The sequence below is a fragment of the Silurus aristotelis genome, assembly GCF_946808225.1.
Source record: "Silurus aristotelis genome assembly, chromosome: 4".
In the NCBI taxonomy this organism is placed as follows: Eukaryota; Metazoa; Chordata; class Actinopteri; order Siluriformes; family Siluridae; genus Silurus; species Silurus aristotelis.
This window is the reverse complement of record NC_139577.1, coordinates 27937772-27964270: the sequence shown is the minus strand read 5'-3', so window position 1 is coordinate 27964270 and position 26499 is coordinate 27937772. Positions and strand designations below refer to the sequence as shown.

Sequence of the window (26499 nt, the reverse complement as noted above, 5' to 3'; positions counted from 1 at the left end):
CTGTTAGGAATCGTCCAAATCTAGTCATGTTTTTTTAACCAGCAAACACACTTTTTATCTCTCTTTTTATAATCCCACAGTTACCAGTTTAAGAGAAACTGATTTTAAATGAGTGGTGTTGGCACTTGTAAAAACAAGATATAATGAATTAGTAATTATTAGTAATTAGTGAATTAGTGATTAGATTATGTGTTCGTTAATTTTACTTTAGTAATTGCCTTTTTCTGGTCAGGGCTCAGGATCCCATTGTTAAGTAATAGATGTTAAACAGCAACACAACATAATAGAAAATAACCCACAATAAAAATAGTGAATCTATGGCACTAATACTACCCAGATTTTTCTTTAAAAACACACAGACAGTTTTGTATACAATGATTTTATGCAGCCAAACAGGGTTTCAGTGAATATTTTTAATGTTGAAAACAGTTTCATAAATAACATAAATCATTACCATTTATTAAAGCGAATTTCCCCCAGAATTGATGTTGATAATCATTGTGCTAAGTGCTTTGAATGGGGAAGAAGCTAATCTTTACACAGTAAATACACACTTAGGGATCAAATGCTATTCAGCCTTTTACATCCATCATGTCAATCACAAGATATTTTTCAATAGATAGAAATTGTAACTAAACTGTACAAACTCTATAGCCTCAGAAGTTGATTATGGCCAGTAGAGTATGGCCACTTTCCATACAAAACAGAGTCATCAAATGTATTTTTGACTGAACAGTATGTTTTGATTTAATTTTAATTTGGGATCAAATCTTGCTTTTGTGTATTCGATTGGTTTTAGGAACAACATTCATTTTTCTGTTTCTCTGTGGACATGCCATTTTTAAATGATTCTTCCTGTTAGATATGAAACCTGGAAAGAGCAGCTCTTTAGGTATACCCTTAGCCGTAAAACAGCACTGTGCAGATTAGCACCATGTTATATGTTATGTTATGTTATGTTATGTTATGTTATGTTATGTTATGTTATAGTGTAGTGTTTTGCACTACCAGCACAGGCTCTCAGCACTCACATCATGGGCAGGTGGACTTATGCAAGCTTGAGTGAACCTTTTAGATGGACTCATGATGTTAAGTTGACAGTCATGCTGTTACATCAGACGGGGAGTGAACCAGAACACACAGGACATGTTGTGTCTTTTTTTTTTTTATTTCTCTTGAAATGCTACTACAATTATCATTTTCATATAAATTATTATGCCTCATTTTGACAGTTTCATTCACAATCCTGCATGTGATTTACATTACAGTTTCAAATAGAATTTTGAAATAATATTTTTATTTTTAGAATAATATTTTGAAGCTTAAATAGTTTATCCTGTGTGATCTGGTTTTGTAACCTGTAAATACATGTACACCATAGTAACTTCAACAAGCAGCAAAATAACCTGACCAGCAAGGATCCTCTTTTGTCACTACAGAGTGACAGTAAAAATGACTTTACAACACAAGCAAATGCACGTTTCTGTCAGATTCAAAATGGTGCTTTCTCCATTAAAAAAGAAAGAAAAAAATGAAACATTATATACACTTTTGCTAATCAGTGTTGACTTATTGCACTCATTGCTTTCAGACATATAAACAAATTTAAACTTACACACACAAACACACACTCAAACACACACTCATTCATTCATTCAACGAATAAACGAGTCTCTCTCACACACACATACACTATTATAGTTATAATCCTCAGTTTTATGAGTGTAGTTTTTAATAAATTAATAAGCGGAATTTATCACATTTATTCTCTGACACTTTGTCACCCTCTGTCTTTCACACACAAACACACTGTTTCAGGGCAATTTTACCACAGTGACTTATGAAACTGAAGGTCTAATGTGGCTAAAAAAGCACCTTCTTCAAATTCATCACAAAAAGAATTTGTTTTGTTTAGTATCCTAAAGTACCACAGTCAGACTTTTCATACTGGATATCTGTTTTTCTATAACACTTCACCTCTCTCTCTCTCTCTCTCTCTCTCTCTCTCTCTCTCTCTCTCTCTCTCACACACACACACACACACACACACTCTCACTATCACACTCCTACACCACCTCTTACATGTTCACTGCACATTAGCACTAATAGTCTAACCTGTTGGTTATTGGTACAGCCACAGCACTAAGGTTAGCACATGTGCACTGTGTTGTGTTAATGCCCTAGAGGGCACACTAACTACCTATGTCTGTGCCTCTGGAAGTGGCAATCCCGGTTCGCATGTCATTGTGAGTGGAGCCAAACCCTTTGCACCTCGACACATTAGTCCATTGTTTGACCTTCCAGCTCCTGCCTCCCTCCCATTAAGATTCCTATATGGGCGGAGGGGTGGGGTTCGGCGAGGAGGCGGGGCTCCGCGTAGGCACACAGATGGAAAGCTAAATCCCACCAGGCAACAGCCTGGACAGGAAATGATGTCATCCTGTTCAGGAGGAGGTGCCAGGCGGCTGGGAGCACGATGACCATGGTAGCCGCTGAGCCGCACCCAGGGCACCCGTCCAACTCCCAACATGCTGTTGTTATTGTCCAGGCGGGGCAAGGGCGGAAGGGATGGAGGCCCATTTGAAATAGGTACTGTCCAGCCATTAGGCTTAGGGCTGAAGGTAGAAGAGGATGAATAAGAACCATGAAGAAGAGGCTTTGCTGTTGATCTCAGGGCGCCCTCTGTTGCATCAGGCGAGCTATTGCAGTCCATAGATTCACTGTGACAGAGTCCCTCCACCTCTTCTTCTTTTTCTTCCTCCGTCTCTTCATCTTCTTCCTCCACCCGCTCCAAAGACACCATCTCCAGATCCAGTACCAAGCCAGGGTCCTGCCCAGGTTCATCTGAGCTGGTCATCTCTGTTCCTGTCTCTTGTATTTCTCCGTCTGTATCCTCTACACTTTCAGGTTCAGGCTCATGAAATAAGCTAAAAGGTCGACCCAGTTCAGGAGTACAGGGTAAGGACCGACACCGGCGAGGTGGCCCTCGAAGCTTTAATGCTCCACACACTGGTGGAGAGTTAGAAGGCTCAGGAAGTGGGGGCAAAGTGAAGGTCAGGGAGATAAGTGACTTGCTAGGTGTGTCAAAAAGTTTGATGCGGCCACCATTTAAGTCATGGCGTAACGAGAAGGGGTTGAGGCGCACCGGTGTACCCACACATGGACTTGAGGCTGGGGGCAACAATGCTGACTGACTCCGTGCCAGGCGCTGGGTGCCCAACTGGACTGAACCACGCCTTCTGTATGGGCTCTCATCAGCAGCAATAGGTTCTGGGAAAATCAAAAAACACTGGTGTGAAATGGAGGAATAAAATAGAAAATTTCATGCTACTGCATGCAAAGACCCTATACAATTGTGTGCCTCTAACTTTGTGGTAGCAGATTAGGGAAGAACCACATATGGCTGGAAATGTCAGGCATCCCAGTACTTTTGTCCATATAGTATATCTCGAACAACCTTTGAACAGGGTTTTTATAAGCTATAAAAATATTCTTTACAGGCATTACTGGAGCTTTAAAAAAATACCAAAGCTTTAATATTAACAGCGATGCAGTTCCAGTGGAAAAAGAAAAGTAAAATGAAGCACAATATGAATTGACATTCATTAGAAACAAATCAAGTACTACAACAGGCTACAACATGTTAACTCAACTTTTTTTTTTTTTTTAATCTTCATAGTATCGTGTTTGGGTTTATGAAAAAAATCTTTTTAATTAAAAAAAAAAATTAAAAAGAAACTAAATCTTTTTAATTTAGTAAATATTATATATACACAACATACAGGTCATTTTGAATAACAATGTAAAATAAAATATAAAATAGTGAACATAAGCATTAATTTCAATAACCTTAATATTTTGTAATACATTTTTTATGACTTTTTTATTATCATTTATTTTTTAATAAAAAATCACATGTAATGATTCTTGTCATGATTTACATTTTGTTAAACAAATAATTATGCCAGTTATGTCTCAGTATAAACTACTTGTATTATAGTTTTTAAAAATTTTAAAAAGCATTTCTCACCTAAAATAACTGGTGTCTCAGCCTTGTCCCTCTCCATCCTCTCCAAGGTCACAACAATGTCAGAGAAAGAAGGACGACTCTCTGCACACATCTACCAAAAGAGGGCAGAAATGTTCTGGTTTGAACATGGAAGAAAAAATCTGTATGCAGCATCATTTATCAATGTGATCTTATATACACATTATTAGGTAAAATAAAAAATAAATAAACTTGAATGCATTTTTAAGATTAACAAACCTATTCAAATACAAGTTAATACTAGGGGTGTAACCGTACACGTATTCGTACAAAAATCTCTCACGTGTACAATCTGAGATTACTCAGGAACGTATTAAGTGGCGGGCACCGCAAGTTTGTTTAGTCTCTGCCTCGCACTTTGAGTGCATTTTTTTATTATTATTAATAAATTGGAAAACATATGCAACAATGTCAGGGGTATAAAAAAAAAAAAGAAACAAGAGTTGGTGCAGTGTCACTGTGGCTACTCACTTGGAACCAAAAATTATATTTGTTTTGCACATGCATGAAAACCATTCATAGGATTTATGGATTCTTTAGCGTTTATTTCCAGCTTCAATAATTTCTCTTAAAAGGAGAAAATCCTGACAATTACAGATATCGAAGAGTGAAAAATTTAAGGATAAAAGGAATAAACACATTTGTTAAAGTAAGCTGAAATAAGTAGAACAATTCTACTAGAACAGCATTATAACACACACACTTACATACACATCTGTATTACCCAAATGGGGTCTAACAAATGTAAACTATTTAAAATTATTTTTTCATTAATTATATTTTATTTAATCAATTTAATTTGTGCCATTTAATTTGTGCCAATTTAATTGATTACTCAATATAATCAATGTAATAAAACAGTGTATTGCATTAATTTATAACATTATAAAATATGATTTTATATATTGTTTAACCAAGCAATGCATTTCCTCCCCTCTAACTACGGAAATTGAAACGAACCATAACTTAAAAACAGAGGTATGTAATGAACCGTAAATATTCTGTACTGTTTCACCCCTAATTAATACAGACAGCCTGCATTTTTAGAAAACCATTTTGATTTTATTTAAGATTTTAAAAGATTAAAGTTTATTTTAAATATGATTTGCCAGAAGGTGCTGATGAATTCTCTGTATTAATATGCTTGTTCAAATATGTTACATTTTCTATAGTAACTACTAGCAAAATGAATAGTATGTACTATATAGTACAAAATACACAGAGTAAAAGCAAACATTTAATAAAATAAACCTTTACTAATAAAATATTTTTGGAAGGAGTTTCTAGTGTCAGTGTTTTGACACTAGAAACTGGTGGCTCTCACCACTGCGGCCCGTGTTTGTATTGTAAAAAAACAATCACTTTGATTCAGACAAGGGTTCAGCTTACAGACAGAAATTTAGGAGTCTCAGAAAGATTGATAGTCAGACATATGTTGAATTTGCATGAAGCTGCTAAGTTGGCAGATGAGTATTCACTCACTCATAAGTCTAAGTTTGGATCTCATGATAGGCTATATCCACCTAAGAAGAGTGGTGGTAAACTTAATTCAGCCAAAACCACAGAGGTTAAAGACAGAAGTGCTGATGTTAAGAAAAAGTTTGGTGATACCAAGAAGGAGGCGCCTACAGGTCCTACGTGTCGTTATTGCAAGAAACCGAGTCATGTCTTGTCGGAGTGCCTAATTCTTCAAAGAAAGAGAGAAAAGGGGCCCTCGCCTAATGCTTTGGTGAAGTCTGTCACAGAAATGCCTATTGAGTTTGGTTCACATGAATCATTTTGTCCTTATGATGCTAAAAAGGCTGAGTCGTCTGATCTTCTGAGGGAAGAGTTTCTTCCTTTCGTGTCAGAGGGATTGGTTTCTCCAAGTGAAAATTCTCCTTCTCAACCCATTCGAATTCTCCATGATACTGGGGCTTCCCAATCACTTTTGTTAAAAAAGGCATTGCCCTCCTGTGGAAGTGAAGACAAGGTGATAGGGGACTTTATTCTTGTTCAGGGTATTGAGGGGAGAATTGTGACCGTACCTTTGCACTCCGTGTTTCTGAAGTCAGACTTAGTAACAGGACAAGTTAAAGTGGGGCTCATGTCCAGCCTCCCTGTCAAAGGTATTTCTCTTTTACTCGGCAACGACTTAGCTGGTGGAAAAGTCGTTCCCTCTGTTCAGTTGACCTCTAAGCCAAGCATTGAAGATGAGTCAAAGTTAGACTTGGAGTTTTTCCCTTCATGTGCAGTGACTCGAGCTATGGCCAACCAGGCAGGAGAAGAGGAGAACTCTGTACAATCTAGCACGTTGTTGAAGCATGACCTTGATCGTTCAGGTCATAGGTTAGATAGTGGCTCTAGTAAGAGTTCATTTTTTAATGAGTTGTCAGATACTTTTCTTGGAGCAGTCTTTGATCAAGATGTTATTAGTTCGCCACAAGAAGTTGGGAACGATTCGCATGTGTCTGATGGTTTATCTTTGTCAAGAAAGCAATTAATCACTGAGCAAAGCAGTGATCCTGAGATTGCTGAATTGAGAGAAAAAGCTCTCCCTGATGAGGAAATTGTCAAAGTGCCCGTTGGGTTTTACCTGAAAGACGGGGTTTTGATGCGGAAATGGCGTCCTCCTGATATTCCTGCCAATGAAGATTGGGCAGTTATTAACCAAGTTGTTGTACCTAAAGTTTATAGGAAGGACATACTTACCATGGCACATAGCTTACCTCTAGGTGGTCATCTTGGTGTTAACAAGACTGTTAACAAAATCATGAAGCAATTCTTCTGGCCAGGTTTGCGCAAAGATGTTGCAAACTTCTGTCGCACATGCCACACTTGTCAGGTGGTGGGTAAACACCAGTTTGACCCTCCTGTGGCACCATTGAAACCTATCCCAGCCTTTGGTGAGCCTTTCTCAAGGGTTATTGTGGATTGTGTGGGGCCTTTATCCCAAACAAGAACTGGAAATGAGTACATGGTGACTATCATGTGTGCTTCAACAAGGTTCCCTGAAGCAATTCCACTCAGAAATATCAAAACAGCCACCGGTTCTAGGGCCTTGATAAAGTTTTTCCACTTTGTTTGGGCTGCCAAAAGAGATTCAATCGGATCAGGGTAGTAATTTTACCTCCGGATTATTCCAGCAGGTTATTTACCAGTTGGGAATCAAGCGGATTACATCAAGTGCATATCATCCTGAGAGCCAAGGTGCTTTGGAAAGATTTCATTCCACCCTGAAAACCATGATTCGGACATACTGCTTTGAGAATGAGAAGGATTGGGATGAAGGTGTTCATTTGCTGTTGTTTGCGGCGTAGAGAGTTAATCCAAGAGTCTCTCGGTTTCAGCCCTTTTGAGCTGGTTTTTGGACACCAGGTAAGAGGACCATCAGCCCTGCTGGGTGAGCAGTGGACTAACAACGACACTCATGTTAATTTGTTGGATTATGTCCTTAATTTCAAAGAGAGACTTAATAGAGCCTGTGCACTAGCCAAGGAGAATCTTAAGGCTACTCAAGGAAAGATGAAAACTTGGTACGACCGCAAGGCTAGGGCAAGAACATTTAAGCCAGGAGAGAGAGTGCTTGTTTTGTTCCCACTGCAGTCCAATCCCCTACAGGCTAGATTCCATGGACCTTATGAGATCCATTTCAAGGTTAATGACCTCAATTACATTGTGACAACTCCAGATAGGACAAAGGCCAGACAGTTTTGTCACATCAACATGTTGAAACCCTACCATGATAGGTCTGTGCAGATTGTCTCAGTTGTTAGCCAGGGTGAAAGTGCTGTAGGTGATGATTGTCAGGAGGAGGCACCCTCCATTAAACCCGAAATCATTTCCTGTAAATTGTCCAATTCTGAGATTCTGCAGAACCTTGATGTGAAAATGTCACATTTAGAGCCTTGGCAACAAGCTCAAATGATGGACTTGGTGCTTCAGCATCGAGATTTGTTTCCTGATGTTCCTAAAAGAACTCATGTAGCAGTTCATGATGTTGATGTAGGTAATGCTCAACCACTCAAACAACATCTGTATAAGATGAGTCCTGAGAAATGTAGGCCAGCTGAAGAGGAAGTGGCTTACATGTTAAAGAACAACATAATTCAGCCATCACACTCCAATTGGAGCTCTCCGTGTGTACTTGTACCCAAGCCTGATGGTAGTACAAGATTTTGTACAGACTATAGAAAAGTCAACGCTGTTAGCAAGACTGATGCTTTTCCAATCCCAAGGGTAGATGATTGTATTGACAAAGTGGGGCAATCAAAGTTCCTCACTAAGATCGATTTGTTAAAAGGTTATTGGTGTGTTCCATTAACTGAACGAGGTAGAGAAATATCTGCTTTTGTAACACATTCTGGGCTGTATGAATATCAGGTTCTCCCAATTGGATTGAAAAATTCACCAGCCACGTTCCAAAGAATGATTCATGCAGTGATCAAAGATTTGCCCAACACTAGTGCTTACATAGATGATTTGGTGACTGGGACTGAAACTTGGGAAAGTCATCTTAAAGATGTTGGCAGACTGTTTGAAAAATTGTCAGAAGCCAACCTAACAGTTAACTGGGCTAAGAGTGAATTTGGATGTGCTCATGTAACATATCTAGGACATGTTATTGGTCAAGGTCAGGTAGTTCCAGTTGATGCTAAGATCCAGGCAGTATTGGCCTTTCCTGTTCCCACCAATAAGAAAGCTTTGCGGAGATTCTTGGGAATGGTGGGATATTATCGCAAGTTTTGCAAGAACTTTGCTGATGTCGCCTTACCCCTGACAAATTTGCTTAAGAAAAGAGAGAAGTTTGTCTGGAGAGAATCCTGCCAAAAGGCATTTGACAAACTTAAGTCCATGTTATGTCATTACCCTGTGCTCCAGTCTCCTGATTTTAATAAACTATTTTCAGTGGCCGTAGATGCTAGCGATGATGCTGCTGGTGCAGTGTTGTTACAACAGGATGAAAGCGACAAGGTCGAGCACCCTGTGGCATATTTCTCCAAAAAGTTCAACCGGCATCAAAGAAACTATTCAACCATCGAGAAAGAGCTATTAGCTTTGATTCTAGCACTACAACAGTTTGATGTTTACTTATGTACATGTCAGAAACCCCTCATTGTTTATACTGATCATAATCCATTAGTGTTTTTAAATAAAGATGAGGAACAAAAACAGAAGATTGTTAAACTGGAGTTTAATTTTGCAAGAGTATGACATTGTGATAAAGCATGTTAAGGGTAAAGATAATGTCATTGCTGATTGTCTATCTCGATGTTAAAAAGATCTATGGGATCAAAATGTTCCTTTTTAAGGGGGAAGGTGTGATGAACCCACATTTACATTTTATTTCTCTATTGTATTGTTTTATTTTGATTTGATTCTGTATTTTATTTTGTCATAAGGTCATCTATTTGTCTGATTAAGTACATGGCAATAACATAAGGATAAGTAATATACAGTGGTAAAGATGTTATTAATGTTTAATCCTCTTATGCTTTGTTTGCATGGAGAGCAGAGGAAAAAGAAAAAACCATAGAAAAGATTTCATGAGCAGGTCAACGAGTTCGGATACGGTCAAATGGCTAGTGATCATCTCGGCATGCTTTGTGATTGGGTTATTCTTGATCACACGCGATAGAGAGTGAATTCGCGGAGGAGAACTTTCTGGAAGCGCGACTTCGGTGAGATGACGGACAAGCTTCGGAGGCACTTCGTTGTCGCGAGGGACATGGTTGGACTATATGCACAGATCTCGTGGACTTTCTCGGGAGTGGATACCATATCTTTTGGATGTTTTCCAGGATTTTCGCGCCGTCACCATTTTGAAACAGTGACAGAGACACTACGTGCATGCATGTGCGGTAGGATAGTCGAGATGGCCATGCCTAAAGGACAGTGAGATGTATCAGCAGGCTACTGGTAATGTTAATATGTTTTGGGGGTGATTTGAATGTGAACCTTTTTGTTTAAGACCTAAAAAAAAACTAAGAAAAAAAAAACGACTGTGATATAGTGAGCTGTAAATTTATTTCAAATGGGTTTCAGATAAAAGATTGAAACGGATTCATGACTCCATGCCTGTATTTGCTGTTATCCTGGTACGTAACAATATAAACAATCTAATTCAATGGCTTAGGGCTGCAATTGCCATGAGCATTTTTGCATTCAAGTGTTTATCAGTAAACCTCAAGAATGATGGAACTAAAATGAATGGACTTAATTTTCCCAAGATGAGGATGGGTTCCCTTCTGAGTCTGGTTCTTCTAAAGGTTTCTTCCTCATACCATCTCAGAGTTTTTCACTGCAACTGTTGCTCTGAACATTAGGGATATATTTATAGGGACTAATTTATGACATTAAAATGTACATTTATAGGCTATTTATTTCTGTAAAGCTAAAAACACTATACAAATAAGTGAAGTGAATGAAATATATGCTGAAAGTTTATTCAGAGCACATGTATGTGTACATTTATTTATTTATTTATATTAAATATTCCACTGTGGAAATTTTGGTCAATACATTAAGGATATTTTTGAAAAAGCACAAAGTAAAGTAAAATACACTATATTTCCAAAAGTATTGGGTCACCTGACCTTTCCTGCTATATGTGGTTCTTTTCCAAACTGTTACCACAAAGCTGGAGGCACTCAATTGTACAGGACTTTAGATCCGCTATAATACATTTTTTCATTCACTTGAACTTGGAAACCCAAACCTGTTCCAGCATGGTAATGCCACTGTGCACAAAGTGAGCTCCTTGAAAATATGGTTAACATGCTTTGGAGAGAAAGATCTCGAGTGGCATGTTATAGAGATCTAAACTCATCCCTACTGAACACCTTTGAGATGAATTAAAACACTGACTACACCCAAGGCCTCCTCACCTACATCAGTACCTGCCTTTCATAACACCTTTTTGGCTGATGAACACAAATATCCATAAACACACTACAAAATCTAGCGGTGTAAATGTGATGCTCAAAAATCACATACCTTAATTATGACCAGGTGACCCGAAACTTTCGGAAATAGTGTATATTCTGACAGACAAATGTGTGTGTGTGTGTGTGTGTGTGTGCGTGCGTATTGTTGTTGCATGCTTGTCACGTACGTTGCAGCAGTTTACAGCCAGACTAAGGAAAGCAGGTGGACAGTCTCCAATCATTTGCTCAAAGGTTTCCACATCCAGTCCGAAGTCCTACAGAAAGATAGAAGTTGTGATTAATGTACTATCTGATATTAATTATTATTGAACACACCTTACAATCAAACATATGAGAAAATTGTGTTTAAAAAAAGTTTTATATCGTCAACCTTCTCTGACCTAGCAAATAGCGAATCAGAGATGTTCAAGGCTGTTGTGCCTGAACAGGATTTGAATTTGTTTTGCATGCTAGACCAAAGAAGGAAGTCAGAAGGAAGAAGAATTCACCAGTATTCATGCAGTTATAAGAAGATCCTTTTACAAGGAAATCAGTAACATTAAAAATGTATATGGGATGCAGTGTATATCTGTAGTTGATGACACTTTATAACAGTGTGAAAGTACAGGGAATATGTAGTGCAGGGATTTTATAGTGGTTATGTTTTGAGCAGTACCTCTGTTCGAGGCAAGACGTCTGGGTCAGCTTCGATCCGAGCGATAATCTCGCACAGAATGATGCCATACGCAAACACATCCACCTGTTATGAGAACATGACAAAGAATTATTTTAAATATCATTCTATTCAAAAAAAATTTATTATAGTATATATATATATATATTATATATATATCTATATATATATATATATATATAGTATACTATATAGTATATAAAGTATAGTGTCTTTACTTTAAAATACATTACTTTGCCAAATAGGTGATTTTTATACATCATTTAACTGATATAGTGAATATGGTGATTTTGATAGATGATACATTTATGAAAACATAAAGTTAAAATGAGAAATATAATGAATTTGCACCAACCAGATGCATGTAATACACACACACACACACACACACACACACACACACTCTCTCTCTCTCTCTCTCTCTCTCTCTCTCTCTCTCTCTCTCTCTCTCTCTCTCTCTCTCTCTCTCTCTCTCTCTCTCTCTCTCTCTCTCTCTCTCTCTCTCTCTCTGTAATAATCCTGTTACACAACTTTATGTTTGATTTTGAGCATGCAGACAACCTGTACATAAAATAACTAATGGAAATTCAATTACATTGATTGTATTCTTTATATCTATTCTGTCACGTTTGCACTGCAAAGATGGATGGCAGTTTTAACTTGTCAATGCTGGTAAATGGTCATTGTATAAGCAAGATAAACCAGAGCGAGGCGTGCCTTATACAATAAAGAGAATGATGAAGATCACACACCTAGCACTGGTTTATGGCTAACATGCCCCAGGGAGATTTATTCCTCATATAACACATTCCTCATATGTTATTAGTGTAGACTACATCATACTTTTTGATGAAAAACAGGTGCTATAATGGAATGTCTCTATTTTTCTCTGTTGAAGTAAATATGGCCAAAAAGCCTTATAGCATTCATCCTGAGTTGATAATATTCTTAATGATATGTTGTCAAAACACTGCTACTGTAGTTTTCTTCCATAAATGTTAAATCCTTGTACAAAGCATTAACAAACTAACAGTAAACATGTGTACTTTGCACAAATTTGAAAATTTTAGGAATTTTACTGCGGTGTCTTCTGGAAACATTCTTCTCCTGAAGTGACACTTTCCATAAGGGGTCACCGACCAAACTTCCTTCGTGTATTATAAGGACCTTTAGAGTCCTGATGCAAATTCACCCAAAAGAAAATAGTGAACGGAGGTCATGTGTTTTTGTGTTGCGTAAAATATAAACTGCTTGAGCGTGAAAAAGACTTCTGTGATTTTCCTAACAAACGACAACGATAGGGACTTCAAAGAACTTTTGTGAGTTCGTACTAGAAAAGGGCGTCAGTCAAATGAATGTAAATGTAAATACCTTCTCATCATAAAGCTCTCCTCTCAGCACCTCGGGAGCCATCCAGTAGGGAGAGCCGACCACAGCCAGAGGCTGCTTCTCCTCTCCGTCACTGCAACACATTGGCAGGTTTTAGATAATTGTCATATGTGAAAAATATATGAATGCCTAAATCTCCCAGGTCAAGACTTACATTGCTTTATTTAATTACTATTTTCCTAATTCACACAATAATGAAATGTACTATATAATATAAAAAAAAAATAAACTGGCAGCCATAAACAAAAAAATCTTAGAGATTAGCATAACTTCTAACTTTTTTTCAGTATAGAAAAACACTTAAAATTGTAGGTACCAGCAGTAACCAGCAGCAGAATGGTAGAAATGTTCATGATGAACATTTGTGGCATTAGAGACAATAAAATACAATTTTATATTAAAAAGCCATGGAAACTCACTGTGGCTATTTATTAATTAAACAAGCCATTGAAACCCTGCTGTTATTGTTACTATGACAAAATCTATAATAAAACTTCCTCTCGAGGATTCAGACAATCAATTCTCGAGAGATATTGTAATTTGAAAAAAAGCAAAAAATGACTTTCATAGTAAAGTTAGAGAGATTTTTTATAAAGATTAAAATTTCCTATCAGATTATATAAGAGAAAGCAATTTGGATATATTGTCAGGAACAAGAATCAGTTTTAGCCTTATACCACACAGTGTTCATGTCTACTGCCATAAACGGAGGTATATCTGATTAAAACATTAGATATATTGAAGGAATGCTGACCAAACTGGGCATGATGCCACCTGCAGTACATTACTGTTTAATGCGTTCACATCATATAACAAGAAAGAAAATGGATCAAACTATTTTATTTGTAGAGCACTTACATGCTAGGAAAACTTGCAAGCTTGCAATTTTTCCAAAAAAGTTCACTCAATAAATGAGCTGAACTCACAGAAGTTCAAACTCACAGTGATTATTAGTCTTCTGAGTCTTCTTATAGTTACATGCCAAAAAAGCTTTATGCTGCTTTGGCAAAAACTAGTGAAATTAATTGTTGTATAATTAGGCAAAGGATACATATGGAGGCACAAAGATCAATTCAGAACACCATAATTAACAGACTACAAATTACTCGAGTTTAAAACACATTTGTTTAAAATTTTGTCTGCTTAGCATGAAAACCTCTAAGATTACTATGCGTCTTATGGCACATCATTATATTGGTTGTATTAATTTAAAATACATTTTGTAGGTAGTGACTCAGCTTCATTTCTGCTCAGTATGTTTTGGCTTTTGATTGCAACATTAAGCATTAGTTATTTAAATTATCCATCCATCCATCCATTTTCTCCCGCTTATCCGTAATTCGGGTCGCGGGGGCAGCAGTCTAAGCAGGCCCCCGCCTTCGACTGCTGCCCAATCCTCACAGCACCGTCCCTTACGGTCCCTCCTGCAGGTGGTGAGCCCACGGGAAGGCGGCCCCACGTCACTCCGACATCACGGACCTTGATATTTCCCTCGTAAGGGACCCCCGGAGCATAGAGGGTTAAGGGCCTTGCTCAAGGGCCCAAGAGTGGCAGATTGGCGATACCGGGGCTTGAACCCCAGACCTTCCGATCGGCAACCCAGCGCCTTAACCGCTGGAGCCACCACTCCCCCTATATAAATTATAGTTATAGTTATATACTATACATATTTATTCCTATTCTATTTATACATAGAAAAGCAATGCAGTTTTTAATTTAACAGTTTTTATTTAAAGAAAAAACTTTTATAATATATATATATATATATATAAATTATAGTTATATAAAAGCTTTTTCTTTAAATAAAAACAGGTCTCAAAATTAGGTTAAATGAAAAAAATACATTTCAATGTTAAATTAAAAACTACATTGCTTTTCTATGTATAAATATGAATAAATATGTACAGTAAATCATTTCTAAAATGACAATTATAATTTTTCATTCTTCCACATTTTGCTTTAAATGTATAAAGCAAACTGAAAAAAAGGAATTGAGGTTAAGTCTATAAATATAAAGGTATTTGAAAGTACTAAGAAAAGGTAATGACACTTCAGTATGCATCAAAAGAGGTAAATTATCAACTGGTTGCTTAGGATTTAATGTACCAGAGTAGCAATAGTGAATATGAATAATATGTGATTGCTGTAAAAACCAGGGAAAAACATGTCAGTATATTTCTATATGCTCTAATCTCATTATTAAAACTTCCAAGGTCTGGGGCAAAGGAATTCTTCATAAATTGGTGAAAGGGGGGGTCACTGACCTGTAATCTGGGATTTTCTCCGCCAGACCAAAATCTCCAACCACAGCTGTGAAAACACCGTTCTCGCAGCGCACTAAACAGTTCTGTGACACACAACGAAAGCTGCATTTTATTATTCTATGAACATCAACTGAAATTGAGGAAAGAACTGTTTATAGCTGCTAGAATGTCAGCGATAACACTAACATGTTTCATGGATAAAAAGGGTGGCGTTCTTTAAATAATAAGCATTAAGAATACTATTAATAAACAAATTGTTTTGGTATGCAAGTACAACAATATGATGATGTGTCACTACTCAAACAATAACCCTGTTTTATATCCGAAATTACTATTTTCCTATCAAAGCACATCCCATGTGTTTTAGACTTGTCTAAAAAAAAAAATACAGGATATATATATTCTGTGTGTATATACCTTGGAGGTGAGATCTCGGTGGAAAATCCCTTTGCTGTGAAGATACTGTAGTCCTTGTGCAATGTCTAGAGATAGTCCTATCCGCACAGCCCAGGACAAGTAAATATCACTGTCCAGTAGTTGCTCCAGATTACCCCCATTGATGTACTATAACCATGCAAATCAAATGATAATTTTTTATTTTAATTGTATATACTGCATTAATTGTATGAAGCTTCTATGTTAAAGATATATAGCTCACCTCAGTTAGGGCATGAAGCTGTCCCTCATGGACACAGACACCCAAAAACCTGTTAAAGAACAGTTACATATGCAGCATTGAACAATCCAAGATTACTCACACATAATTGAGGGGAAAATTTTGTGTGTGTGTGTGTGTGTGTGTGTGTTGGTGTTAGACCTGAGGATGTTAGGATGACAGAGGCGATTCATTAGCTGCACTTCTCTCAGCATGTTGGCTTTGTTGCTTGCCAGCGTGTTCATCTTCAGAGCCATCACCTGCCCTGTGATCCTGTGCTGGACCTGCGTCACACACAGCAGACATTTGGCTTTATGGTATCACAAATGGAACCGCTATTCTACGCTGCAATATAAACAATCCAGTCATTTCAAATCAAGTCAAACCAGGGAAATCCTTGTCACTATCATGTTCACATACTATTGGATTCCATTAGCTATATTCTTAAAGCAAAAGCTAAAAAATACAATAAATATATTTAAGGAAATACCTGAAAAAAAAAAACATGCAGATGATCTGGTAGCTCAGCTGAAACTACTGAATATGAAACTGAGAGCCTACAGCAATGAAGCTCACTGGCAAAGTACACATTATTGTGTGTATACACAAACTACAACAGAACAGCATTTCTCAAGCTTGGTTCTGAAGTACCCTATATTTTTGTGTTTTCGAATTCTTCTATTTCTCCAACTAATTCAACCTATTAGCCAGGTCCTGAGTCTAAACTTGGCTAAAATACGTGTTTTATACACACATGTATACGGCAGGCATGACAAATCAAGAAACATAAAAAAAATCCAGAGCATAAACCAGACACAAATAAGACAGAAACATCTATGAAAAACTGCTCTAGAGTATTACCCACTGGTGTATACTTTAATATCATTGACTGTTACAGATATAATACAGATGTGCTGCTTGGCAGAAAATCTAATCTCCGTAGCTGATATTGCTGCAGGGTGAAAAACTAATGGGCCCTTTGAGTGTGTGTGTGTGTGTGTGTGTGTGTGTGTGTGTGTGTGTGTGTGTGTGTGTGTGTGTGTGTGTGTGCTCCATAATATAAATAAAATCTGTTTGCTGCAAATTGTGCTACAATATGCTGGCCAGAGTGATGAGGAAAGCATGCATTAGTCTAATGTTACAAGTTGTGGTTTGATCCATATGAAGAACAGAAATGAGGAAAATAATGGGCACTATGAATTTAACAAATAAACATTAGGATCTCCTAATACACAAAAAAATAATAAAACATAGCTGTTGCAATTTAAGTAATAACATTTCCCATCAGTCATTGCATCCTACCAACGCTTGTCACATGACTGTTTGCACCGGTTTAATGTCTTCTGCTAATGAGCACCACTGTCTAAGTCTCACCTCATACCTCACAGTTTGTCAAACTTGTCTCTTTTTTCTTTTATTAAGGCTTAATTTGTATTGTAATTGTACATAAATATAGCTGATTCACTTACTCTACATGTTATTTATGTGTCTGAACTATGGAGTGCTTCAGTTTAAAAAAATCCTCATTTAAAAAACACATTCAATACTTAATGATACTGTGCCATCTTTACCATGAATGGATAAAAAAAATGTATCATTTGTTAATGACTGTAATAATTTTAAATAGTAGTGATGCACCGTTCATGATTTTTCATAGCCAATTCCTATACTGATTTCTTAACGCAAACTGGCTGATTCCGATACCGATTTCCGTTTGGGTTTTTTTTTATTTTATCAAGCAACAAACAAGAAAAATAAAAGAATACATTAAAGATGGGGGTTTTTTGGTATTTAACAGGCCAAACTGGGTATTGCCTATTAAAAACAATAACTGTAACTATCTGAAATTAACAGCAGTAAATGCACAGTAAGTAGGCTACATTCACTACAAACATAAATGGTACTAAAAAGCAGTGTTAGCGTTTGTTTTTAAATTGGGTTAAAACTAGCATAGTTCCACAATCCAAACAACACAATCAAAACACATTTAACAAAACACACAAAAATGTTACTCAACCAGCATTCAGCATTTGTTTTTGTTTTTAAATCTGATGTAAAGAAAAAAGGTCTTTACCATTAAAACAAAATAAAATCAAAGAAGGCAATATAAATAAATAATTCCAAAATGTTATTTTAAATAACGTTTAGTGCAACGAGTAAAACAAAGAAGCTACAGCAGGTGCTTTTTAAATCAAATGAAGTAAATGTAATTTTAAGGTAAAAAAAAATAATTCATATAGCCTACAGAACTGATTTCTTCTGGCATTTCAAAAGTGCATGCAGGTACTCTTAAAAAACGAGAAGCATTTCGGCTTTGTCACAAGTTAGTCTGTTTCGTTTCTCATCCAACATGTGAAAAGCTGAGCTAATCAAACATTCAACGTCTACGCTTGTGCAGGGTGCGGGCAGGTACGCTCGCGCAACTTCAGTGAGCGCCAGAAAAAGGCTTGTATTTGTGCAAAATATTTCTACTTCTTAAATACTTATTTCCAAATACTTCCACACAAATGATTGTTGCCTACAAATGTAGTCTGTGCTCACGGGTGCACTTCCGGAAAAATCAGCAGTAAAAAAATACAAAAAACTTTGCATCCCTAGTAAATGGCAAATTTGTGGTATAGGAGTAGTACAAGACTTCAGAACATGCTGTTATTGGAGCCCGGCCACCTCATACCACAACTTCATTGATTATCTTCCTTTAACAGCACAATCCAAGTATTATATTCCTCAACATAACAGCTTTACTTTACACAATAAAACGAAATGCATGTGGGCAACATCAAAACAAATCCTTGCTCATACACTCAACACTGTGCACCGATTAGACCAAGATTAGTGTAATTATAAAGCATAGATATATACAATTGTGTTCACACTCCAGGAAATGACAGTCTTCTTCTTTTTCTTCTTCTTCTTCTTCTTTTGGCTGCTCCCATTAGGGGTCGCCACGGCGGATCATCCGTCTCTGTACAACTCTGTCCTCTACATCTGCCTCTTTCAAAACTACCTGCATGTCTTCCTTCACCACATCCATAAACCTCCTTCTTGGCCTTCCTCTTTTCCTCCTTCCTGGTAGCTCCATCTTCAGCATTCTCCTACTGATATACCCCATGTACCTCCTCCGCACATGTCTAAACCATCTCAATCTCGCCTCCCTCACTTTGTCCCCAAAATGTCCTACATGCACTGTCCCTTCTTCTCCACCCACTCCACCCTGCCTGCACTCTTTTCTCCACCTCTATACACACTCTCCATTACTTTGCACCGTTGACCCCAGGTACTAAAAACTCCTCCACCTCTTCTCCCTGCAACCAAACCACTCCACTGCCCTCATTCACACACATGTACTCTGTCTTACTCCTACTGACTTTCATTCCCCTTCTCTCCAGCGCATACCTCCACCTCTCCAGGCTCTTCTCAACCCGCTCCCCACAAATCACACTACCATCCGCAAACATCATAGTCCACTGAGTCTGACCTTGTCCGTCAACCTACAAACTGCAAACAGGAAAGGGCTCAGAGCCAATCCTTAATGCAGTCCCACCTCCACCTTGAACCAGTCTGTCATTCCTACTGCAACTCCAAGAAAGGACAGTAGAGCGTTTAAATGAGAAGAGCACTACACACAGATATGCTGAATAGGTTTTTAGGTTTATGCTTCACTTTGGTGCTGACTTGCATGTTCAGGAGTTATGCTTTACAAAGAATGAGCGACAGAGACTGTGCCAGAAAACAAGAGAAGCATTACTGGCTGCTCAGCACTAATAGGATTTGTGGATATCCCTTCACCCCACCTGGCCTGCCCTCACAATGAGAATCTTTCACAAGCTACCAAAATCATACATATATACTAGAGATGGTAAGAACAGTGAAGCATGTTTATAACACCATGCATGTTACATATATATATAATTATTAGCAGATGCGCTATACTACTATTTAGAAAGTAGTATTTAGTATTAAGTAGTATTTATATAAACTTGATTTAGAAAGTGACCAATAATTTGTGTCCACTATTTTATATGTTGATTGAGTTCTCTTCGCTAAACTGTTTCTCAAGCGTGTTTTCTCAGCACCACTGCTGCTACACGAATATGGTGTCTCACAAAACTATGGAGACTGAGGCGTGTCCTAAGAGTCAAATAGAATATAGATTAACATGGCAGAGGTAGAGCTGCATCTTTCTGGAGACAGAAGAGGAAAGAACATCTGGCTTTATTTGATCTTTGTTAAACTTTGCGTTCAAAGTAAATTTGATTTGTTGTCTGTCTGAACCAAAGAATTAAAAGCGAACTCTATCTACTGTAATGAATATTTACATTATAAATGTAATACGTAATAAATATACAAAAAATACAAATCGCATTGTCCTCAGTTATGGAAATGCACATCACTAATATTTACATATAAAGCTCAATGAGCTCTTGCTCTCATTAACCACACACTTCTGTCTTTTAAAGGAGACGAGGTGTCCATCTGCACTAACAAAAAATGTCTGTAAAGTACTGTACAGTGATGCAGTGTCACTGTGTGCATGGTCTCACCATCTTATTTTTTTTTCTCCTAAATGTCACACACATGCACTTTATTTTATGCATCAGTTTTGTGTTGTTCTGTGTTGTGTGTTACTTTTTGTTCATTTATATTGTCTGATGTAGCACCTTGTTCTTGGGGAAACATTGTCCTCTACTGTATATGGTTGAAATTATAATAAAAGCCTACATGACTTGAGACTGACCTGAGACTGGGCTGCTATTTACAGGAAATTCATTTTGTAATCTACAGTTATCTTGTGTAAATGTGTACTATAAGGTTTCTCACCAGTATTTCCACATTAAGAAAGGAATTGAGTCTGTTAGAGATATTATACCATGCATACCATGAATGAAAGTATGCCCTACAATGTCAATTGAAAAACTGCTGTACATTCTAACCACTGTGATAAACAGACTATATTGTCTACACATTTATAGTTTTAACTGTCAGATCAGATATGTATGATAATGCCCTATTTAAGGGTCAAATTGGGGGGAAAAAGCTTTCAGCATTGTGTATCCATTTTCACAACAGAGCAGATCTATAATATCTATAGTATGATAAACTACTGTAAAAATATTTTTGGACTTATTGATGATGCATTTACTAAATATGTACACCAAAAGTATTTGGAGACCTGACTTTTCCAGCCATATATGGTTCTTCCCACAAAGTTAGAGACAATTTTTATAGGATATCTTTGGATGCAGTAGCATTAAAGCTTACCCTCACTTGAACTAGGAGACCCAAACCTTTTACAAAATGACAATGCCACTGTGCATAAAGCTAGCTGCATGAAGATATGGTTTGGAATGAAAGATCTTAAGTGGCTCTGTATAGAGCTCTGAACAATATTACTGAACACCTTTGGAATAAATTGGACCACTGCACATCTCATCCATCACTACTTGACTTTACTAACACCATGAACGAGCACAAGCTCCACAATCCATAAACATCTTTTTTTTTTTTTCAATTTCACTGCATAGTAAGTAGCAAGTAGAAAAATATACTCATTAAATAGTTTTTAATTCAATTACAAAAACAAATTATCCTAAATGAAGTTGCTTAATAACAGCAAGTCTGTTATTATTTTTTAGAAGTGTTTAATTTGTTAATACTTTTACATCTATTGAACATTGTAAAGCTGCTTTGTGATAATATCTACTGTTTATAGAGATTTATAAAATACAATTAGATATCATGGTCAACTGTTAAAACACTTAATCAATGTTCATTTAACAAGTTTTATATTGGCCCAATTTCTATTATATTGGCAAATCAGATTCATGACAGTCAGCACTTCTATGCAGAAGTGCTGACTGTCAGCACTTCTATGCAGAAACAAAAAATAAATAGACCCCATAAATCCATTGCGCTGAAATTGCAACATTAAACAGTGTAAATGTCAAATGCAAAATATCACACCCCAATTACACGTCAACCTCAGGCGCTGTAAAACGTGATTTAACACTCCTTTTGCCCAACACATCAATGCAAAAAGAAAGACTTACAACCTTGATTAATATTTTGATCAATATTACTCCAGCATGAGAGCACAGACAAGATGAAAAGCCATATACATATGATGTTACACTGCATTTTAGACAATCTTACAAAGGAAATTCAGATCAATAAATTGGATTGTTCATATCCTTTCCATTTGGTAAAAAAATACTGTAAATGAGCTGCAAAAAAACTAGAGGAAGTGGTTGTAATGAACATATGCAAAATTTAAAGAAACATTCATACAAAAGTTTCTATATCGCGTCCTCTGACTAGAATTGTCTATATAATTATAATTGCATAAATAAATCTTTATATCTCGAACACAATAAAATGTATGCTCTTTAGTCCTGTGTCAGGAATGACTCAACACACCTTATATTAAGAGCAAACAAAGCAGGCGTCATGTAGTGTTTGTACACTGTTACAGTGGAGGTTTTCAAACAATGCAAAAGGAAGTGACGGGGAAAAAATTGTGTGTTCAAGGTTACCGATTCACACTGTTTAGGAGCTTTATAACATTTTCAAAGAAGGGAAAAAGGTGTGTTTATTATTACTGAAGAAACTGGGGTCGTATACCTTAAACGTTCAGGAATGGAGGGCGGTGTCGTTATTTATTGGAATAACGTTTGAATGAGTTTAATTATTAGACATAGTGGTGTTATTATTTTTCTAATGCAGCAGCTGTGATCAAAGTCCTGGCTGCAATTCAAATTACAGGTTCATATGAATTTGCATTTGACATTATAATATGTATAGTACGTATATTATCATATGTACACTATATTGACAAATTTATTGGAATGCTTCACTTTTAGAGCCATATGCTGTTATTTCCAAAACTGTACCAGACATTTGTAGGCACACAGGATGATTTTGGATGTGGTAGATGTGGTACATTTGATCTAGAATACCCAAACCTTTTCCAGAATGACAATGCACCTGTGCACAAAGCCAGCTCCATGAAAATATAGTGTACATTGGTTGGAGTGGAATATCAAAAATGGCCTTATATAGAGCTCTGACCTCAATCCTTTTGAACACCTTTGGGATGAATTAAAACACTGACTGCTCCCCAAACTTTCTCGCCTACATGAGCACCTGGTTTTACTACCACCTTCGTGGCTGAATGAGCACAATTCTCTACAATTCACACTCCAAAATCTTCCCAGAAGAGTGGAGGTTATTATAACAGGAAATGTGGATTACATGTGGAATAGCATGTTTAAAAGCACATATAAATCGTATGATCAGTTGTTCACAAACTTTTTTCCATATAGTATATAACCGATTCACCAGGACTTGTATGGCAGAAGCACTACAAAATCTAAACCTAGTGATAACTAAATTAAAAAACAAAAGAACATGGTGACGAGATGTTTAAACACCATTTATGGAAAGACTCTCTATTGTTAGCACTTTGTACAACTCAAAATTTTCCATCATTTAAAAAATATAATAATTATTATTATTATTTTTTGGTAATAGTACAAGATACCTTTATGTGGTGAAAAAGCAGTCAGGTTTGAGAAAAAACTATTTATAACTACTATAAGACAAGTAAATACAAACTGGTTTTATGGAAATTCCACAACATGTTGGAAATTGTTAAAAGCTAAATATATTAATAATAAACCAAACTTCTTTGTTGGGAAACTGGTGTTAGAGCAATAAAACACTTCAGGATGTGCTGTTTTTTGGAAAATAATCACCTTCTGGGCAGTAACAGTAACTAACAGCATGACAAGTGTTTTAATTCTTTATATACAACAGCATTTACAAAATTCATATGCCATTTGTTAACAAATACAAATGTCACAAAATTTATAAAAGACAATTAACCATTTAAAGTTACTTCATTTTTTTTGTTTAAAAAACATTTTTAAAGAGTAATAATTAACAGCTTTAGCACATTAAAATTGCACACATGGTTCTCAGACATAGTAGTAAAATGATATTGATGGTCAGTCAGTATCAAGCAGTTTATAGTAAAAAATTTTGGAAAAAACTCACCTTGAAAACTTCAGAGAAAAAACCAGAGCCAATCTTCTCACAGAAGAAATCGTCGATTCGCGCCAGGCTAGACACGGCGCTCCGCAGAGCCCGATACGATGAGGGACGCATGCGGTTTGGTCCATGGAGTCCATGCAGAGGTGGCTCCCAAATCTCTGTGCTCGTCTCATCCTGATCCATAATGATGGACGCAAATATAGGTTAGGATGAAGTCCTGTTGGACACTCGCGCCATGGCTCAATAAATATAAATAACCCTTTTGTTGAATCTGCGTCTTGGTTCTTTGGCTGATGTCCAAACAAATTTGTATTCCAGTAGAGGAAAAAAGTGCTGAGCCTAATTTTTACTAAGAACACATCAAAGGATTGTAGTTGGGATTTTTATATCCTCTGGTCTTGAGGAGGCCTTAAGTGTGTGGGACTACCCTGAGATTTCTTTGCTTTGCGAAAGAGTGTGCACACTCTTAGGATGAGAAAGATAATAAGTCTGAAATGATGTTCTCATTGGCTAAGAATAAGGGTAGAAACACTCCTGACACTCCTCTTCCTGGTCATGTCCTCGAAGAAAATGCACAGGAGCAGCTGAAAGGACAATAACAAATGACATAATTAATATTATATATTAATTATCTTTTAAAAAAGATGACATTCTCTCTGGTAACTCATCTGTCATAATTTGCCTTAGAGCTAAATGAAGTGAATTTTTGGTTTAACTGGGTTATTTTTTATCCGTTTAATACAATTTCCTCATGAATGTAAATAGAATTTACATTAGAGATAATTCAGTTACAGTTTAAGGCTGAACTCATTTGGGACTGTTGAGCCATGATAACGGGTTTACTGATGATGATAGAGGGATGGATAAATGGATGGATGGATGGATGGATGGATGGATGGATGGATGGAAGGATAGATGAAAGGATGGATGAAAGTATGGATGTACTGCAAGATTTCAGTGCGAATACGTGTACCGTTCACATCTATCACCCCTGAGAACTAAAAAGCACACAGATTAAAATGATAGCGAATATTTTATTTATTAATTTATTTATTTATTTCATTTTTGTATATTATTATTAAGCTTAAATTTAACTGCAATATGAGTTTGGCTTGAGACAACCTTATACACTTTATACAATTGTGAAACTCCACTATTAAGATATAATCATATTAAATGCAACCACCTGAACATATCACTGTTAGAGTTAATATATAATATAATACACTGTATGTAATCTAATTATATAGATAGATAGATAGATAGATAGATAGATAGATAGATAGATAGATAGATAGATAGATAGATAGATAGATAGATAGATAGATAGTTAGTCAGTCTTTTTTGGTGTTGAAGACAGTTGCAAAAGCTAAACAATCTGGCAACCCCTATATTAACCCTATCCACGAGTCTGATAAATGCAACCGCCTATACAATACCCAATTAGACAGGATAAATTGGATTTTGAACACGGTAGGACATGATAAATTCAATGTGGTTGAATATTGAAATTATTTACATCCTGAGTCTGCGTCTTTATTCATTTACAGCAGTGGTTTCAATCTGGCAACCATAGAAACCCTTAAAGCAAGATAAAAATGCTGCAAACCGCTAATTTATGAGTGATGAATCCAACATCCATAATAATATCTCAGTTATTCGTAGAGTTTAATTGTAGTAGCGTGTGTGTGTGTGTGTGTGTGTGTGTGTGTGTGTGTGTGTGTGTGTGTGTGTGTGTGTGTGAAATACAGAGGGGGGTATTTACACCACATTCCTGCTGTGATCATTTAGGGGGATTATTATACAGAAGGATCCACTGCGGAGATCCATCAGCCTGAAATACATATTCTAGAAATCCTAAAATTACATAGATTTATCCTGTTTTAACATCTAAAGCAACATCAATTATATTCATATTCATGGAGAATTATTTCGTCCAAATCTTTTTCATCTATATACGGTAAAAGGTTCGGGTTTTAAAGCATTCATCTGTCAGCAATCTGCCGGTTACATTCTACTGAGTCCTGATAATAAATAGAGACCTAAACCGCTGCTTACCTTATTTTCCAACACTATCGCTTGTGCTGATACACCTGGGGATGCAGGAAGTCGTAATTATCGTTAATCTTTCAACCTCGGTCGCGTTTTTCCGCTTCGGCCCGTCTTCGGATCAACGTCGGCTCGTCTCGACCACGACCAAATCGCTTTCTAATCCTGCGCTCTGATTGGTCCGGATTCGGGGCGCGCCTGAAAATGGGGCGGGATATACGGACGCCGGGGTGTGACGCATGCGCGGTCCGAGGCGGCATTGAGCGCCTGCTGATGTGAGCGTGAATCCAGAATAAATCCCTAAAGCACTGCAAAGATATATTATATACTTGTATTACTGTTCTGTCCTCACTAAACGTGTAACTTCTCTATCCAGCTAGACAGACAGTGAACAGGCGAGATGTTGATTCATGGCTTTTATTCTACCAATAGCTTTCATGAAT

General features: G+C 36.9%; 1 protein-coding gene across 1 annotated transcript; it reads right to left on the bottom strand.

The window, feature by feature from the left end:
- Positions 1–398: 398 nt before the first annotated feature.
- On the bottom strand, positions 399–26317 carry tesk1a (testis associated actin remodelling kinase 1a). The gene is made up of 11 exons (XM_083538723.1): positions 26066–26317; positions 24011–24591; positions 16118–16239; positions 15959–16007; positions 15718–15864; positions 15301–15383; positions 13019–13109; positions 11630–11713; positions 11142–11228; positions 4031–4121; positions 399–3270 (listed from the first exon to the last, which is right to left on the bottom strand). Exons 2-11 carry the CDS (start codon positions 24188–24190, stop codon positions 2201–2203), a joined length of 2004 nt encoding a protein of 667 aa, XP_083394849.1. The 5' UTR covers positions 24191–24591; positions 26066–26317; the 3' UTR covers positions 399–2200.
- Positions 26318–26499: the final 182 nt, after the last annotated feature.

Excerpts from the sequence above, each read along its gene's own strand:
- tesk1a (XM_083538723.1), bottom strand. The coding sequence starts at position 24,190 with ATGGATCAGGATGAGACGAGCACAGAGATTTGGGAGCCACCTCTGCAT. Across the intron at positions 4,122-11,141 it reads TGGCTGTAAACTGCTGCAAC|ATGTGTGCAGAGAGTCGTCC; the intron begins GTACGTGACAAG and ends CTCTTTTGGTAG. Across the intron at positions 3,271-4,030 it reads TGAGACACCAGTTATTTTAG|AACCTATTGCTGCTGATGAG; the intron begins GTGAGAAATGCT and ends TGATTTTCCCAG.